The sequence below is a fragment of the Pectinophora gossypiella genome, chromosome 27 (assembly GCF_024362695.1).
Source record: "Pectinophora gossypiella chromosome 27, ilPecGoss1.1, whole genome shotgun sequence".
Lineage (NCBI taxonomy): Eukaryota > Metazoa > Arthropoda > Insecta > Lepidoptera > Gelechiidae > Pectinophora > Pectinophora gossypiella.
Window position 1 is genome coordinate 5103999 of NC_065430.1, and position 19578 is coordinate 5123576.

Consider the following 19578-nt stretch of genomic DNA (forward strand, 5'->3'; position numbering starts at 1 on the left):
ACTTTTATATGCGCAAATATCAAATTGCAATATTGCTTTTGAAATTGCTTCAAATTGGCCTTTTATTCCCCCCCGGTTTGGAATTCTCTAAAGCAACGTCAGCACTTTCAGGCGTTGATGAAGTAACATGTCAGCTCACGTCCAGTTGTTTGTATAAAACGGCACACAGACGTACGTGAACTGATGCTTGTCGAAGTCAATTTCAGCATTTATATACATGCTTTGGAGAATCACATCTCTGTTTGACTGACTAGCCTGTGGTGTCTGGTACAGTCGCCATATTAACTCCGTGTCTGTTCCGCATGTGGAGTTTCAAACTCCATTTCCTAAGGAAGTCCTTATCGCAAAATGTGCACTTGAATCGCCTGTCTTTCCTATGTTCTCTCTTATGCTCTAACAGCGCGGTTTTTCGTGTAAACGTCTTGGAACATTCATCACACGAGTACTCCTCTATGCTGGTATGTTTCAACGAATGCTTCGCCAGCTCCCTAGTCGTGAAGAAGCTCCTTTCGCAAAAGTCACATTTGTGTGGTTTAACCCTTTGGTGGAATCGTTGAGTGTGTGCGATCAAAAGATAGTTGTCATTGAAAGACCGGTTGCATGTTTGGCATGTATACACCGCGGCTCTGGTTCTGGGTATTCCGTGCACTTCTACGTAATGCAGCTCCCTGGTGAGGGCGTTGTTCATGCGAATCCCGCAGTAGCCGCATTTGCTCCTCAACTTTCCTGCGCCGTGCACGAATTTCTCGTGCGACCTCTTCTTCAACAGCGTGTTGTAGACCCTCGGGCAATGATCGCATTTAAATTCTCCGGTTTCGTGAGATGCTTTGTGATTGAGGAGGGCGTTTCTGGTGACGAAGCCGGTGTTGCACACGTCACACTTGTAGTTCGAATAGTGGATGTACATGTGCTCCTGCAGCACTTTGAAGTTCTGGAATATCTTCGTACAGTCGCAACAGTACAGATCCTCCTTGTCAAACTTAAACGGTAGTATTCGCTTTTGTAATTCATAGCAAATATCCTTATTATGAGTGTCTCTCAAATGAGATATCAGCTGTTTCATATTGTCGAAGTTTTGTTTGCACAAATTGCATTCTAACATAGTGATGTCCATTTTGATGAAAAACTTCGACATGTCCTTCTTTTGCATGAAAGTTGCTATATTTGTGTAATGTTTCTCTCTGTTGTGTCGTTTCAAGTCCCCAGGCACTGGGAACTGGGATTTGCAGAAGCAGCAAGCGTAGCCAATATTGCCTCTGCACCGAATGGCGGTAGCATTGGAATTCTCCAAAATTTCTCTAACACCAAACCGCAATTGCTGCAACTGTGTACTAATTGGATACGTTTGTGTTGGGAATTTTTGGGGCTTCCATATAGTTTCAGCTCGCTCTTCAGTGTCAGGTTGTTCAACAATGATTAAATCTCCAGGTCCATCCTCGTCTTCCGTGTCTAACTTATCTTCAGTCTCAGCATTCTCTCCAATTCCTGATTTTTCTCCAATCTCAGTCTCTTTGGCAATCTCTACTTGCTTTTCAGTTTCAGTCTTCTTTTCCATTTCTCTTTTCTTTTCTGATTCAACCTTCTTCTCTACGATCTCCGATTCATCTTCAGTTTCAACCCCCTCGTATGGTAAAGCTTCCTCAACTATCTCAAGAAGTTCAAATTTAATTTCATAGTCGAGGTTATTCTCAGGATCTTCCTTAATATTTTCACTAGCGACAACATTGTTTGCTTCTTCTTCTTCGTTGTTTGTTTGTTCGGTATCATCCAGCGGAATACCTAAAAAGAAAATATTTCTATGTAAAACTTGGTCTACGATCTTCAGATTTTACACCTTAGTGAACTACTTATTATGGATATTTTTGGTCATAGTACATCTATAATGTATGTGTATGTGAAGATTGTAGTAATATTCTTTCGTGTGGCCTCTTCAAACCTGGCGTCAGGTTGTGTTGTGGGGTATTGTAGTAGAAAAAGACCGGAAAATTGTAAATAATTTATTATAAGAATTCCCTTTAGTGCAGAAGCTACAGTTACGTATTATTGTTTTGAATTGTTAAGTCAACTTATCAGACTTAAAAAGTGATTAGTCCTAAGCATTAATTCTCCTATTGTTATTTAAGTTTGCCATCTATCCATCCATCATTTTTTATATGTGCCAAACTGTCTGTTACATTTTCGCAGGGTTTCCGGCAGACGCGGAAGTCCGTGGAACAACATCAAACTCTAAACGGACAGTGAATTGAGGTTCATCATCATTAAGATCCACGCTCTTTTACGCAGTTTTACACAAATGAAGAGACCATTCAAAATGTACACGAATTATCGTCAGTGGTAGTTTTACCTACTATCGATCTTCAGCGTGCACTCGCATATGGAACGTCAAGCTTTTCTTTCGTCCGTACGATTTGGAGCACAACTCGCACTGATACTGCTTCAGGCCCGTGTGTTTCACCTCGTGGTCTCTCAAAGCGCTTCTCTGGAAAAACTTCATTTCACAATATGTACACTTGAACTTGCGTTCCATCAAATGGTCTTTTCGTATGTGGACTCGTAACTGTCTTTGGTTCGCGTACACTCGTTCACACGCGTGGCATTTCGCCAGGCAGTCGACGTTGTGGACTGCGAGAAGGTGTTTCTGTTTTTGGTGGTAGTATTGGAACGTCTCGCTGCAAAGCCCGCAACGGTTCAGCTTTTCCAGATGCGTGTGTTTGGTCCGCTCATGGTTGCACCTCTTCATCACAGTGTCGAAGACCCTTGGACAATGTCGACAACGGAACGAACCTGTCTCGTGGAGTCTGGTGTGCGATACCGCCACAGATCGAGTGACAAAACCTGCATCGCAGATTTCGCAAATAAAGTTCCGATAGTGCACATTCATATGTTCTATCAACGCTTTGAATTTGTTAAATACATTGGAACACATGAAGCATTGCAGCTGCGACCCGCTTTGAAATTTGAACGGTATCATCCTATTATTAATAGCCGTATGTACTTTTCTCTTGTGTGTATGTTTTAAGTGTTCTAATAAAAGTTCCAGATTGTCAATTTCCTGATTGCAAAGTTCACATTTTAATCCCGTGATGTCTATTTTGACGTGGTATTGATTGAGGTTGGTATGGATCATGAAGCTAGCTTTTTTGAGGTCTTCATTTTTATGATTATCTAACGTGTGCCTTTTGAGATCTGCCGGGTCAGGAAACTTCTCTGAGCAGAAGCAACAACCGTAGCCACAATCACTATGATTACGAATCGGCGTCGCATTAGTGCATTCAAGCACCTCTTGCGTGTTTTGGTTATGCTTCAGCCTCTCCTTTTGAGATTTGTCCCTCTCAGCTGCTCTTTCAATTTTGGCAATGTCTTCTTTTTTAGTAACTTTTGTAAGTTCACTTTTGTCTCGTGGCACACCTATAAAGAAAACATTGTGTTATTCCAGTTAGGTTTTCTAGTTAGTTTGATTGTTCTTTTGATTAAAATTAACTTACAGGAACTCAGTTTTAACCCATAGCTGAAGTACATCGCTGGTTTGCATGATAAAAGTGTTTTTTGATATAATGTAGGTTTTGTAATAGATTAAGATTTCAAATATTATTAATGGTAAAGTAAGTAGGTAATTGAGTAAAACAAAAGCTTAGGAAGAAAAACCAAGTGTTGATATTGTTTATGAGACTCATTTATTCAATATAGTATTTAGGACTAAAGACTTACATTTTAACTTAAACTTATTTACTTCACAATTGCTTTCAAATACAGATAATGGGGCCATTTTTCTAGAAACGGCCATAAATAATAGACAAATTCTAAGTTAATCTTATGTTTATATTATCAGATGCTACAACCATAAGGATAATAAAAAGACGCATAGAAATGAAACTCGTGTGCTGAGAAATTCAAAATCGCACAGTTTAAGGGTGTACGGTAAAACTTTGTGTCTCAAAGTCCTATTCACTGAATAGCATACTTGCAACACATATTGCCAATGCACAGCACCGGATCCAGGTGTTGGTAGGGAAGGGGCTACGCTTGAAATTGTACTTCAAGTAGTATGTACTAAGAAAGTAGAATAATAAGGTCCTTGATCCGCTGCTGAGCAAGCTATTTCCTTGTATAATTCGTTTTTTTTTAACCTTTGATGGGTTTGCTCTTGAAAGCATTGACGAGGCGTAAGATGGAGCGAGCTCGCACAGAACGTGCCTGTGTTGCAATGGTGTCGTGTTGCGGGTATTCTTATTAATAATGTTTGTAACAATGTTTTGTAACAATAAATGTAAAAATAAAATAAATAATATCACGAAATGGCGAAACAGGACAACCCAATGTTGCTAGCAACACAAGTATAAAATATTTATAAGAATATTTTTACATGGCAATATTATACCGACTTGAATGGCCGACGCCTCCCGCGAAAGTGTAGCAATTATAAATAAATAGTGACAAGGTACAAACTGGAGGGTTAAAATGGCCACATCGAAGCAATTCATCTAAGAAAGCAATATTGCAATTTGACATTTGCGCATGTAAAAGTAAGTGCGCAATGCGAACAAATGTCAAATAGCAATATTGCTTCCTGAGATGAATTGCTTCGATGTGGCCATTTTAACCCACTGGTGTTTGCACTTGGAAGTAGAAGCTTCGACCTCTCGCCATCCAGCGTGGTGGAGTACGCTCCATACCCCCTCCGGTTGATTGAGGGGAGGCCTGTGCCCAGCAGTAGCAGTAGCAGGACGTATACAGGCTGTTTATGTGTGCTGAAGTTTGTCCCAGATATGTTGCCTTTTGAGGCAATAATATCTAGTATTAAGAATAGTATCCCTTTCCAGGTATTCGGCCATGGCGACAAGTCTCCAATCTAGGAACGCCTAAGATGAGCTCTTATATAGGAGGAGGCTGACGTAACGGAGACAAAATCTCGCCATCTACTACACCTACAGCCCGCACACCAGGAGCTGAACACCCAAAAGGGTTTGTATCACTATACATAACTCGGTAAACAAGATAATATTCAACATAATGGGATTCAAATATCATTTCTTTTATATATGCTTCTGCCAATACATTGTAGTTTTGAATAATTATGTACCCGAGTAATGAGAAAATAGGTCACGTTAAATCTCGGAGCGAGTTTCATTTCTTTGTCTTGCCGTTTCTTAAGCTAGCTACCACTAAGAAATTAATACTCAAACACTTTTAATGGTGCCTGTTCGGGCGACACAAACTTAACCTAATTTGAATTTAACAGTTCATAAACTACTGCCCTCCTTCACTTACAATTAGTGCACGAAAGAGATGGAGCTAGTTTTGGTCCTGTCAAATTAAAATTAAGTCATCAGTCCACACATCCTAATTTTATTTTGTTATACCTGTCATTTTCGGTTCTCTATTTTTATTCATAAAATTTTATGTAATAATTTAACATGGCATACTGTTACTTGTCCTACTTATCATTAGTTACGCATAGTATTATTTTTGAAAACCATAACTACTATAAATATAACAATTAACTTAATTCTGCCTTCTCTTTCCTTTTCGGCGGATAAGAAAATGACAGGTATAACTTTAAAAAAAATTAGGATGTGTCTGCAGGAATCGACACCAATATAAACATTATTATAAGATATTTACAGAAAGTAATTCAAATGTAAGATCATGAGAAAACCTACGAAAAATAATTACGTATCTTAAGTCATTGATTTGTTTTTAGCGACAAAGACGCCTTCTATTAAGCATTTTGTTGTTTTGTATTTGTACCTGTTTATATTAGGTATGCACCATCAGGAATATTATATTCATTTTGAGACCATGCTATAACAAAACCAGTGCCGTGTTTAACAAATATTACAAGTCTACACGTTCACAAGTTACAAGTACGTGTAAATTACGTTTATCAAAAAAGTAGAGGGGATTGTAAAATATACTTGTGCAATAAATATTGACACTTGTAACCTGTAATTTACATGTGTAGTTTTGATAAACACATTCTTGTAATTATGAAAATTTTTACAAGAAAATTTCTAGGTTAGCCCAGCTGACATCATCCCACCCTCCGTTGCCATTTTGTAAAATAATTAATACAATTTATGCCATTTTGTACAATAAATAATAAAATTTATGTCCTTGGAATGTTGGAGATATCAAATTAATGGTAACAGTGGTAACACATGTCATCAAAGGGCTAGCAATGGCGGCTTTTCATAGGATTGAGCATACCTGGTTTTGATATACCATGTTTTAGAGAAGCTGTGTAACAGATATTAAACCCTTTCATTATTTTCCGAACGCATGTGGCCGAGCCGGTTAATATTTCTACAAAACCGCCTACTTATACGTAATGTTTGAATTTACCGTACGATTATGCTTGACAACCTAGTCAAATGAGATGGCCTACTTTTTAACAAATGCCCAAACGAAATTTTCCTTGGAATTTGAATCAGAATAGGGTCGTGTGACGTCATCAATAAAAGTAGTCAAACTTCGTGCTCATCATTACTTAATTCATGATTCGAAATTCAAAATAATTAAAAAAGAGAAACGAGATTGACTTTCGATCATCTTAGACTGGCCTCTATTTCTAGATTAGCATTTTATAATTTATCGTGGACTCTACAAGTATGCCTTATTACAAGTTTGTAAGGATTATTTGCGCTCCCTTTTCATCAAATGCATCCTCCTTATATGATTATTTAGACTTCGAGCTGACAGAAACTCCCTATCGCAGGGCAGACAGATGTGAGCCAACGAAGGCACGCCGTGTGCCTCTGTCAAATGCTTAACTTTATATTTGTGATATTTGAAAGATTCCTGACAAAATCCGCATTTGAACAAATACGTTTCATGGACCGTTTTCACATGCATCTTTTTCTTCTGTAACGTGGTGAAGATTTTATTGCAATGTTCGCATATAAAAGCGCCAGTCTTGTGGGTCTGGCCGTGCATATACAAGGTCTTTCTATTGACGAATCCCTCGTCACATATCTCACAAATATAGTTTCTATAATGTTTCTTCATATGCTCATTCAAGAGTTTGAAGCTGGTGAAAACACTCAAGCACATGAAACACCGAAGGATTTCGCTGTCAAACTTGAACGGCAGTATTTGATTTTTAACGTCCTTGTAAATTTTCTTTTCATGAGCGTCTCCGAGATGGTCTAAGAGCTCTTCCAAAGATTCTATGTTCGAATTACAAATGTTACATGTAAGAGATGTGATGTCTAGTTTCACGAGTAGTTTCGACAGCGACATGCTTTTCAGGAAAATCAAACCCTCATGTTTGTCTAGGTTATGTTGTTTCAAATCAGCTGGTTTCTGAAACGGGGAATCGCAATAGCAACAAACATACCCCATATCACAGTGGTTCTTGATAGGGGTCGCGTTCGAAAAGTCCAATATCATCTTTATATTAGATCGGAGTTTGTCAATTTCGGGTTCCTCTGTAGATTTAGGCGTATAAATTATTGGTATAGCATGAGTTTCATTACTAGGTGCTGACAATGCCCCGCTTGTCGAAGGTATTGATGTACCATCAAAGCCCTCGTAAGTGTCATTTAGAAAAACACTTGACAAAGGGTACATCGGAGGAGATTCGACTCTTCGAACGGTAACTTCGGGCCCGATACTTAACGCTGGTGCCTCCTCGATGGAAACGATTTCACATTCCACGGTAACGCGTTGGGCACCTATGGAAAAAAGGAAGTGTTAATGAATTTGACCGAATTCTTCTCATATGATTTGTATATATGATGAAAGCATACTTTAGACAAAATTTAAATAAAGCTTTTAAATGTAGAGGCTGTAGAGAGGTTTCTTTTCAGCGAGAGGTGCTAAATTAAGTTATATCGGCATTCTGAGTGTATGTTCATATAATATATTAGACGTCATCGTCGTGTTTGGAGCGCATGTGCGAGCGCCAACTACATTTCTGTACGAACGTCTGGGTGCAATGTAGACATTGGAATCTGCGATCGTTGGCATGAATACGCATATGTTCGTGGAGAGCCTTGTTCCTTGCGAAAGATTTCATACAATGGTGGCACTGAAATTCGCGCGCCCCAGTATGTTTCACCATGTGGTCATTCAATTGTGACGCGGTGTAGAAATCCTTATCGCATTGAGAACATTTGTGAGGCCTTTCCATCAAATGTACCTTCCGTATGTGATGATTCAAAGTTCGCGGAGTTAGAAACTGTCTGTTACAAGCTTGGCAGGTATGTATTGCAGACGGTACGCTATGAACCTCGGCTAAATGCTTTAGTTTCTGCCTACGATATTTGAAAGTATCCTGGCAATAGCCACATTTAAATAAATGCGTCTCGTGCACTGTTTTTTGATGTATATTTTTCTTTAGCAGCGTGTCATAGACTTTGGAGCATTGGTCGCATTTAAAAACGCCAAGTTTATGGATCCGACTGTGCATATATAAAGTCTTTTTGTTGACAAATCCTTCGTCACATATTTCACAAATGTAGTTTCTGTAATGTTTCTTCATGTGCTCATTCAAGGGTTTAAAACTTGTGAATACGTTTAGGCACATGAAACATCGGAAACCATCGCTATCAAACTTAAAAGGCAGTATTTGGTTCTTAACATCAGTGTAAATTTTCTTCTTATGCGTATCTTTTAGATGGGTCAAGAGCAGTTCTAATGACTCTATGTCTGTACGACAAATGTCACATTTAAGGGATGTTATATCAAGTTTGACGAGTAGACCAGAAATAGCTTGGTTTTTCAGAAATATTAAGCCTTCATGCTTGTCTATAGTATGTTGTTTTAAATCGGCAGCGCTCTGGTGCCTACTGTCGCAGTAACAACAAGCATAACCCATATCACAATGAGCCTTAATAGGAGTTGCATTTGAATAATTCAATATCGTCCTTAGATTAGCGCGAATTTTCTCACTTTCATTTTCTATTGCTGCTACTGTGACCGATTGAGGCGTCTTTTTGATCTTAGCAAGGGGTTTAATAGGTTTTATAATAATAGCTTCAGATTTGAATGTAGGTACGTCCTGACTTGCAGAAGGCATTGGTGTAATCTCGTTAGCAACATCTACCGTATCGCAGAACGAGACGGGTACTGTTTTTACGGTTATACTTGGAAGTAACTTCTGAAGAGCATTGACTTTGCGAACGGTAACTGCGGGCCCGACACGTAACGCCGGTGTCTCGGTTGAAACGATTTCACATTTCACAGTAGGCCGTTGGGCACCTACGAAAAAAACCAAGTGTTAATGATATTGACCTAATTCTTCTCTTATGGTGTATATGATGGTGGATCATGGCTTAAGTATAGTTCTTGCATAAGAAAAAAGGTTTCTAATTTCGAAAAATAATGTAGTTATGTCATTTGCATCCTGAGGTATCCTCCCGTGAATCGTGACAAAGATTTCCGTTTTAAACGAACATTTTAAAGAGCTTTACATCTGTAGAGGTTTGAACATCTGAAGAGCTACAACTTTTGAAACAGTATTACGGTCAATACTTAATATTCTAATGTCTTGCTGGATTAAATTTCATGGTCACGTACAGAAAAGGAGCAAGCGCTACTGAGTTTAATTGACCGTTAAGTGTAAGTGAATGAAGTGGATGGAAAAGTAATAATGTACGGTAATAGTAAAAATTAGACTTCTTCATCGTGCTTCGAACGCATGTGACTCCGCCAACTACATTTCTGCACAAAGGACTGTTTGCAATGTTCACACTTAAATCTGCGATCGTTTGCGTGAATACGCAAGTGCTCTCGGAGCGTCTTCCTCCTGGCGTAAGACTTCATACAGACGTGGCATTGAAATGTCCGCGTCCCCGTATGTTTTACCATGTGCTCAACCAACTGCCCCGACTTGAAGAAGGTCATGTCACACTCAGTACATTTGTGATGTCTTTCCATCAAGTGCACTTTCCTTACATGATCATTCAGACTGCGCGCAACCAGAAATTCCTTATTGCAAGCTTGGCAGACGTGAGTTCTAGACGGTACTCCGTGCACCTGAATTAAGTGCTTGACTTTATGCCTATAGTTTTTGAACGCTTCGTTGCAAAAACCACATTTAGATGATCGCATTTCGTGAACAGATTTCTCATGCATTTTTTTCTTTTGTACCGTGTCAAAGATTTTGGCACAGTGATCGCATTTGAAAGTGCCATTTTTGTGAATCTGCTCGTGAACATTTAATGTGAACTTATTTACAAACCCTTCGTCGCATGCCTTACAGATGTAGTTTCTGTAATGTTTCTTCATATGCTGATTCAGAGGTTTAAAACTGGTAAATACATTCAAACACATAAAACAACGAAGAACATCGCTATCAAATTTAAAAGGCACTATTTGGTTTTTGACATCAGTATGAATTGTTTTCTCGTGAACATCTTTGAGATGGGTTAACAGCTCTTCTAAAGATTCGATATTAGAACTACAAATATTACATTTAAGGGATGTTATATCTAGTTTCACTAGTATTTTAGAGTAAGGTACGTTGCTAAGGAAAATCAAGCCTTTATGCGTGTTTATAGTGTGTTGTTTTAAATCAGCAGGTTTCTGGTATCTATCGGCGCAATAGCAACAAACATACCCCGTATCACAGTGGGTCCTAATTGGTGTTGCATTGGAGCAACCTAATATAGTGCTAACATTAGAGCGCAGTTTTTCGGCTATGCTCTCTGTAACTGCCGATTTATTTACAGCCAATTTCAACGTGGCAGGGAGTTTTGCCTTTTCACTGTGGGGTGCTGCTAATGTCCCACTTGCCGATGGGTTTGGTGTACCCTCAGTATTATTTACACTACTACTTGAAGGCAACTTCTGTTGAGTTTTGACTTTCCGAACGATAACTTCGGGCCCGATACGCAACGCTGCTGTCTTGGTAGAAACGATTTCACGTTTCACGGTAACGCGTTGGGCACCTACGGAAAAAAACAAGTGTTATTGAAGAAGGTATTGCACCTAGTTCTTCTATTACGTACTATGTTATTAATTAAGTTTTATATTTTGGATAATAATCACCCTGTAGGGAACGTTGCAGTCATAAACGCGAGTTATGTCTGTGGTACGGAATATGGATCCATGTGTTTTGCCAATTAGTTTCCTATTTATAAGTTTCAATATTAGTACGACTTATTATTTATGGAGGTAGAAGAGGAGGCTAGATTAGATTTGGATGTAGGTAAAATTTACTTGAACTTTAAAAGTCCCATTTGAGACCTTTCTGCACTCTATACTTAAGCTGGTTATTATGTGTCCATGTCAAAGTAAAATGAGTAAATTCCCAAATCGCAGTAATTAAGTCAACACCTCTGAGCACGTTCATCTGGTTTTGAGGACTCTTAACTGACGTTAATACCGGCTATCAATAAAACAGACACATGCATATTTATGGATTTATTAAAAAAGTACACGTAAGTAATTTATAATGTATCGCAAATTTCGACAATCAAAAAGATTTCAAACTTATGTCATATTGGCAACTTAAATACATACGGCTGCACGCGTTTAGCATTTAGACATTGTTTAAGAAGGCAAGCAAATGGAGCCCTAATTTACAAATAATCAAATCAAATATACTTTATTGCACACACGTACATGAAACAATTACAGAAGAAAAGAGAGAGAGAGTTGGGGCAGAAGGCAAGAGGGAAACCACTGCCCTATTTTTCCCCAAAATGTAGCACAGAGAGGAATGCTACACCGACAAGAGCGTGGCTCTTAAATTAGTGATGACATGAAACAATATAAAAAATAATATACCAGAAAGATAATAGCACGACTGGCGGCCTTATTACTCTACAGCAATTTCTTTCAGGCGACCAGAGCCACAAAGTATTGTTTTGTATAATTTGATTGCACTTTGCTTGGCATCCATTCTTAAGCAATGTTTGCATTCTAAACGTTGATTTTGTGGTAGAGCCGTGGATATTCCTAAAGTTAGACCTTCTCCCCATGTTTGGTGCGCATATGACAGCGCCAGTTACATTTCTGGACAAATGACTGCATGCAATGTTCACATTTGAACTTGCGATCATTCGCGTGGATCCTCAGGTGCTCCCTTAGCGCATTCTTTCTAGGGTACGTCTTCTGACACACGTTGCATTGAAACTGTCTCTTCCCCGAATGTTTCACCATATGCTCATTCAGTTGTGCCTGTTTGTAGAAGGCCATCTCACACTCTGGGCATTTGTGGCGTCTTTCCATTAGGTGAATTTTCCTTATGTGGTCTTTTAGGCCTATAGCAGTCACGAAAACCCTGCTGCAAGCTTGACATGCATAAGTAGAAGACGGTACTCCGTGTATCTTTGTCAAATGCTTGAATTTCTGCCTGTAACCCTTGAAGGTTTCCGTGCAAAAACCGCATTTGACTACATGGACGTCATGAACTCTCTTCTCGTGGACTCTCTTCTTTTGTATCGTGTCGAAAACTTTAGAGCATTGCTCGCAACTGAATGCGCCGGTTTTGTGTGTATAACTGTGGATAGTTAAAGCTTTCTTGTTCACAAACCCTTCGTCACATACTTCGCAAATGTAGTTCCTATAGTGTTTCCTTAAGTGGTCTTGAAAATGTCTGAAGTTTGGAAAAACGTTTGCACACATCCAGCACCGTAGGACACTTCCATCGAACTTAAACGGTAGAATCTGGTTCTTAATATCAGTGTAAATGGTCTTAGTATGCACATCTCTAAGATGGCTGAAGAGCATTTCCAAAGTATCTAAGTTTTCATTACAAATTTTACAAGAGAGCCCGGTAATATCTAGTTTGACTAATAGCGCGAAAGATTTTATGTTTTTTAGAAAACTTATGCCATCATGTTTATCTAATGAATGACGTTTTAGATCGGCCGGGTCCTGGTAGTGATCATCGCAATAAACGCAGGTGTACCCAACATCACTGTGAGTTCTTATTGGACTCGCATTTGAGTACTTCAGTACATTTTTTATGTTAGTCCTATGCTTTTCTATCTCGCTTTCTTCGGTAGCAGATTTTCTCTCAACTTTGACTGCTTTTTCTGTGAGTTTGCCTTTATCACCTTTGGGCGCAGATAATTTTCTGCTTGTAGTTTTCGCTGTGTCAAAGTCGGGATCAGCTTTAATCGAAGGCTTTTGACGTGCTTTAGACACTTTTCGCGGAGTTTTACCTTGCTCGGTTAGCAAGTCTGGCGGGCCGATGCTAACGAATTCTCTTTTCACGGTAACGCGTGGGGCACCTACGGAAAAAAGCACGTGTTATTGAACAGGGTATTTGACTAGTGTATTTCAATCGATTAATTGGTATATTTAGGTAGAGTATTGGCAAATCGATAACTTTAAAATTGTGATGCGTTGGGAAAGCAGGCGAAGAAACGAAACTTTAAGACTTCGTGTGTGAAAAATAAAAACCATTCAAATGTAACGAATTCTATTATTCCCGCAGTCAAATACCCTATCAGTCAAGTAGGTACACGATGAGTGCAGTTCAAATAATTTAAAATGTACCGAATTATAATAGTGCTCATCACCTATCACGTCACGGCCTCCGTGGTCCAGTGGTTGAGCGTTGGACTCACGATCCGGAGGTCCTGGGTTCGATTCCCAATGGGGACATATCACAAAAATTACTTTGTGGTCCCTAGTTTGGTTAGGACATTACAGGCTGATCACCTGATTGTCCGAAAGTAAGACGATCCGTGCTTCGGAAGGCACGTTAAGCCGTTGGTCCCGGTTACTACTTACTGTGTAAGTACGTAGTCGTTATAAATGAGTCATGTCAGGGGCCTTTGGCGGCTCAATAGTAACCCTGACACCAGGGTTGATGAGGTTAGTAATTCGCCTCAAAACCCACACGATAGAAGAAGACCTATCACGTTGGTCGAACAGAAAGGTCGGTGAGGTGTGGGTACGGTCACGAGCATTAATATGTATACACTTCGGTACCATGTCACAATAACTTTTTTTGACAAATTGAACTGTAAGTCTCACTAAATGTCAAACATATTAGTGCGACAGAGTCCTAAAGTGGGTACATTATATTGCTCATGACTGTACTTTGTTCATCTTGCGATGGATGTATCTCTGACTACCCCAATTGGGACATAATCATGAGCTTATGTTATAGTATTGCACGTCTGGATAGCTTTTTTCCTTTGGGAATTTTAAATTGGGAATGTTCTTAAAAAGGTGTAGTACAATCTACTTTGAACTGAACCGGCGTGCGTGTGTGAAGCGATTGATGCACGTGGAAGCAAGAAAAGTACGTCGGGATCTAAGCAAATTGAATTCCATACTCTGCTTATTCCTGCGGTATTATGTACGTGTATCTAATTTGGTTGCGTACCTATACATCATTTCATATTCAATTATTAATTTGCAACCTCTTCTTATTACGAAGCCGTAGGTAGGTTTTATGTCTTTCAGCGGGCATAGCATCGTAAGCACGCGACTCTTCTCGCCGCGACAGAGATCATCTGTCTCTTTCTGTGCAGTTCTGTGAGAGAGTGACGGGTGATGTATGTCGAGGCGGGAAAGAATCGCGCGCTTACGGTGCTAAGAACGCTGAAGTACCTATTTACAATACAGAGCATATAATTTCATTTTAAGTCTGCAGGAATCGGGGCCATCATATAATTATATTTTTAAAGGTGTTAAAATTTGCTGTAGCTATTCAACGGTATTGTCTCCTTACGATAAAAAAAAAAAAATGGATACAAAAATGAAACGACTTAATTCTTATTCCTATTATTGTGTATTATTGAAACAGTCAAAGTAATTAGACATTAAGATAAGTATTCTAAGTGAGTTTCCTCACGGCGCGATTCAATTCGTACATTATCCGACCGAACAAATGAACATTTAAGCAGGCTATGACGTGAAAAAGTAGTCAAGTCTTAAAAGAACATCAAGGCTGATGTGTCGCGATCGCGCCAAGTGGAAAGACTCCAAGGGGATTCTAAATCCATGTATGTCTGAGCATCTATTGCTCGCCAATTCTATATTTTGTTTTAAGTTTACGCGGTTATATCATAATTAAAACCCATAATAACGGGTTCTTACCGCGTTTAAATCAGGGATATGAGACTCCCGATATTTCGACACTGTTGCAAGTGCCATGAATAAAACACATATGTGTGTGTGAATATCGGGAGTCTCATATCCCTGATTTAAACGCGGTAAGAACCCGTTATTGTGTGTTTTAATTAATTCTATATTTGACATAAGCTTAGGCTAGATATTAATCGTTGAAAGTTGAAGAAAAATTTAAATTTAGTAACGTTAGAGCCTCTACTGCAGGCATACTTATTATTATAGGGCTAACATGCGTAAAATTTTGTCACGGTCATATAATTATGTCGTTTGGTGCTAATCATCATCACCAGCCCATTAACGTCCCCACTTTGGATTGGTGGTTATTAACGACTGCTAATGCAGCCGCGACCAACGGCCTAACTTCCGAAGCACGGAGGAGCTCGAAATGAAAACTTTTTTTGTGGTCACCCATCCTATGACCGGCCTTTGCGTAAGTTGCTTAACTTCAACAATCGCAGGCCGAGCGCGTTTACCGCTGGGCCGCCGAGTTCCTCGGTTTGGTGCTAATATGTGAACCGGAATAAGTCATGTCGTTACGTGAAAATACGAACAAAATCACGTGGCACGCATGTTAGGGAAAATAACAAACTTATCGATATCGACAAAATTTATTGAATCGATCGATAATTTTATCACTTTGCGCGTGTTAGCCCCATGGTAGCCGATGGTGCCGATTAGAACAGACACCAACTTCATTTGACAGGAGTAAAACTATCTCGATCTCTTTCTTGTACGGTCACGAGCATTAATATGTAGGTATACACTTTGGTACCATGTCACATTAACGTTTTTGACAAATTGAACTGTAAGTCTCACGACAAATAATTATGTTAGTGCGACAGAGTCCTAAAGTGGGTACATTATATTGCTCATGACTGTACTTATTGTAAGTGAAGCACGGCACTAGTTCAACACTTTCCCGGACCTAGTCCGCAGGTCATTGACCTTTCATTCATGATGGTATGACACTTAGAATCACATCACGACATGGCTTCTGTCCATGAAAGTAGATCAAAATTAGGTTAAGTTTGTGTAGACATTGGTGCTAATTCCTGTAGGCAGCATCTAATTTTATTTTAAGTTATATCTGTCATTTTCTTATCCACCGAAAAGGAAAGGGACGGGTAATCGACAAGCATAAAATTTATGGAACACACGTCAATTTTAAACACAAATATAATACAACCGTATATTTTTTTTACATTGGACTATATAACCCGACAGAGTTAAGTTGACAGACACGTCAAACGGTTTGCATACCAGCGAGATACCTATTTGATTCGCCCGGGTTATTCATTCATTTACTGATTCATCCTAAAATTAACAGCTGTCAATCATCCGTCCCTTTCCTTTTGGGCGGATAAGAAAATGACAGGTATAACTTATGTAAAATTAGGTGTCTGCGGGAATCAGGGCCATTCTGTACTTGAAAGTGTTAAGTAAGAGCTGTCAAATTAAAATTATGTTCAGCTGAAGTCTGCCCGAATAGGCACCCGTATTAACGATCAAATATAAACTCGGATGGTACAGAACAGACGAGCATACAACACAGCGCAGTCCAATAGAGTTTGTCTACTATATAGGTACGTTACGTGGATGTTACCCTCTCCGGTTCATCGAGGGGAGGCCTGTTCCCTGCCGTGGGACTTAGGTATATAGGCATTTTTTTATTTATTCCTAGGTGGTTGATGCATTTGATGAGACAGCCCGCGAAGTGCTAGGCAACATTTCATCTCCGTGCTTTGAGCGCAAATGCCCCTTCAAACTGCACTTCTGCACAAACGTCTGATGGCAGTGGTCGCATTTGAAACGGCGCTCGTTCAAATGAATACGAAGATGTTCTCTTAAAGTCTTCCACCTCGCAAAGGTTTTGTGGCATTCGTTACATTTGAACTCCTTAGCGCTGGAGTGTTTGACCATATGGTTTTCTAGTTCTTTCCGGGAAAAGAAGCTTTTATCGCAATCCGAGCATGGGTGAGGGCGTTCCATCAAATGGCTCCTCTTTATATGGGTCGTCAGAGCACTCTTCCGTGGAAACACGCGGTCACAAGCCTGACAGTAACACTTGGTGAATTTGACTCCGTGAACATCAGCCAAATGTTTGAACCTTGCGTTGTAGGTTTCAAATTTTTCCCCGCAGTAAGCGCATTTTATATTCCTCATAGACTGTACGTGGACATCTCTTATGTGAGCCTTTTTACGGAGAGACGTTGGGAACGCTTTGGGGCATAACTCACATTTGAAGATCGCAGGGCTCATCGATTCCTTATGCGTTCTGATGTGGGCTGCTAACATTGCCTGGTTGACGAAACCAGCTTCACAGTAATTGCAAGCGTAGTTGCTGTAATGACTATGCATATGTTCTTGTAACTTTTTAAAAGAGTGATAAATATTTTGGCATATAACGCACCTTATGGTGTCGTCCACAAATTTATAAGGTATGATGTGGTTTTTAATATCAAAGTGAATTGGTCTCTTGTGGACTTTATACAAATGTTGCATGAGGTCTTCTAGTACATCTATAGGAATTCCACACGGCTTGCACTGTAAAGAAGTAATATCCAGTTTGACAATGAAAGTGGACATTAATCGTGTCTCCATGAAATATTTTTTGTCTTCGTCAGTGTGCGAGTCTAGGTTGTGTTTTTTCAGGTCTTGCGGGGTGGTGTATCTTTCAAGGCAAAAACAGCACGAGTAACTGAGACCTCCCCGATTAATCGGAGTTGCGTTCGAATATAACAGTATTTCCTGTATATTCTGTCGGTGTTGTTCCAACGTCCCGCCGTGACTATTCGGAGGCTCGACATTTAAAGACAGCAAATCGGTTTCCTCCGAAGTAGACGCAGGGTTCTTATCAGGTTTAGAAAATTTGATCTTATCTCTACCTTTGGTAATTATATTGTTATCTCTAAAAAAGATTTTGATTGGCCCAAATTGATTGATTTTCATGGCAATCTTTTTAAGATCGTCCCTCTGAGCATGTAGTTTCACAGGGAACTTGTTGATTTTCTTGATCTTGGGCTTCATGGAACTTTGTTCAAATATCTTCTCAGGTTCGGTATTAACTATACGCACAGTCCAGCCCTCATCGTCAGACTTACTTTCTTTGGATTCACTTTTGACGTTAATATGTGGGATACCTATAAAGAAAAGTAAATATCATTGAGTTTGGGTTATGGTGCACTTGAGATAGGGGTTAACTTAAAATAAGGTCTATTAGGTCTTACAGACTTTAAACTGTTACTGTTTTTACGGAGAAGACATTTCATGTTCAAATTGGTGTTGCGTCTATGGCGGTTTCACTGTGTTACAGTTAAAAGTTATTAAGACCTACTACTAGGTCTTGGTTTGTTCTATCGAACTCTTAAACATATTAGAATCAGACCACTAAAGGTCTCTGTACATCTGGCAAAATATCTTCTGCTCTAAAAAGTTAAAGAAGGAAGTAAAATAACAATTTATATATTTGCAAGATAATAAATGACGTAACAGCATGAAGAGACGGTACATTTTTGTAAATCTCAGATAGATTCACGGCTTTTGTCTGTTCAAACTAAGCATTTTATTTGTATTTTAGTATACTCTCTCCGTATCGCGCGTCATTCTTCGAAACTACATTTTGACTGACTACAAGCTTCGCATTTGAATCGTCTGTCGTTCTCATGTATTCGCTTATGTTCCCGCAAAGTACTTCTGAACTTTTTTGGTACTCGCGAGCTCGTGTAAGCCTCAACACCACTGACTGCTAAGATCTGATTTAGGATACGTCAGCCATATAAGAGCGCATCTAAGGTGCTCCTGGATTGAAGACTTGTCGCCATGGCCGAAAACGACTGGAAGGATCAACACATGTTTCGTCAAATCATGTTTTTTCGCACACAGTGCGTCTTGGATGTTTGCTGATGTTCATACTGATGGCTTCCATGCCATCGTTCGCAAGCGAGTCAGCTCCCTGATGACGAGAGTGCGTGGCAGTACCAACAGTCTTCTAAGAACCGTAGCAGAGGTAATGGATGGTTCATTCTGGAAACATTGGGTCATATGCCTATACGCCGTGTGGCCCAGTAACATGTAATGCCACTTAATTTAATCTACTAACAGTCTCTATTGTTTTACTAACATAATATGGATGCGGAATCTGAATTATTTTTTTTATTATTATTACACTCGTGAGGTATGTCTATTAGATGGCCCTTCCTCATTTGCAGTGGGACTTATATAGGTTGTTTATGTTATGTGTGTATGTCATCCCTGGTTTATTGTTTATTTGTAAGGTGGTTAGAGTGTAACTTATATTTTTGGTAATATCTCAGACGCTATGAAAGCCATCAACCGTGGAACAGATTACTTGGTCTCCCCTTTTACCTCCACTAACATCAGTTTATCTTTTAAGTGTATATTTGCCTTTAATATTGACGTACCGAATGCGGTGTGCTCTATATGCATCTAATCTCTTATAAAAAGTTGCTGAAATAAATTCAATTCCCGTCATGATAACTCTGCAGGTGGTGCAGTTTAAAACGTAAGGTAAGCAGCTTA

The 19578-nt window shown here is 39.4% G+C and overlaps 3 protein-coding genes across 3 annotated transcripts; all 3 read right to left on the reverse strand.

The window, feature by feature from the left end:
- Positions 1-250: 250 nt before the first annotated feature.
- LOC126378746 (zinc finger protein 62 homolog) lies at positions 251-7239 on the reverse strand. The gene is made up of 4 exons (XM_050027127.1): positions 7191-7239; positions 3250-3408; positions 2509-2835; positions 251-1779 (listed from the first exon to the last, which is right to left on the reverse strand). Exons 1-4 carry the CDS (start codon positions 7237-7239, stop codon positions 251-253), a joined length of 2064 nt encoding a protein of 687 aa, XP_049883084.1.
- A 442-nt stretch (positions 7240-7681) lies between these two features.
- Positions 7682-10673, reverse strand: LOC126378910 (zinc finger protein 62 homolog). The gene is made up of 2 exons (XM_050027421.1): positions 10562-10673; positions 7682-9201 (listed from the first exon to the last, which is right to left on the reverse strand). The coding sequence occupies exons 1-2, from the start codon at positions 10593-10595 to the stop codon at positions 7865-7867; spliced, it is 1371 nt and encodes a 456-aa protein (XP_049883378.1). The 5' UTR covers positions 10596-10673; the 3' UTR covers positions 7682-7864.
- A 1237-nt stretch (positions 10674-11910) lies between these two features.
- Positions 11911-19485, reverse strand: LOC126378747 (zinc finger protein 28-like). The gene is made up of 4 exons (XM_050027128.1): positions 19461-19485; positions 18783-18872; positions 16806-18179; positions 11911-13184 (listed from the first exon to the last, which is right to left on the reverse strand). Exons 1-4 carry the CDS (start codon positions 19483-19485, stop codon positions 11911-11913), a joined length of 2763 nt encoding a protein of 920 aa, XP_049883085.1.
- Between the last annotated feature and the right edge of the window lie 93 nt (positions 19486-19578).

Coding starts and splice junctions, on each gene's coding strand:
- LOC126378746 (XM_050027127.1), bottom strand. CDS start 7,239: ATGTCGCTGTCGAAACTACTCGTGAAACTAGACATCACATCTCTTACA. Junction 3,409..7,190: donor AGACATCACATCTCTTACAT/GTAACATTTGTA, acceptor TTTTCTTTATAG/GTGTGCCACGAGACAAAAGT. Junction 1,780..2,508: donor GATGGAACGCAAGTTCAAGT/GTACATATTGTG, acceptor TTTTCTTTTTAG/GTATTCCGCTGGATGATACC.
- LOC126378910 (XM_050027421.1), bottom strand. CDS start 10,595: ATGCAACACCAATTAGGACCCACTGTGATACGGG. Junction 9,202..10,561: donor AGGACCCACTGTGATACGGG/GTATGTTTGTTG, acceptor TTTTTTTCGTAG/GTGCCCAACGGCCTACTGTG.
- LOC126378747 (XM_050027128.1), bottom strand. CDS start 19,485: ATGCATATAGAGCACACCGCATTCG. Junction 18,180..18,782: donor TCCTAAATCAGATCTTAGCA/GTCAGTGGTGTT, acceptor TTTTCTTTATAG/GTATCCCACATATTAACGTC. Junction 13,185..16,805: donor GACGTTTGTGCAGAAGTGCA/GTTTGAAGGGGC, acceptor TTTTTTCCGTAG/GTGCCCCACGCGTTACCGTG.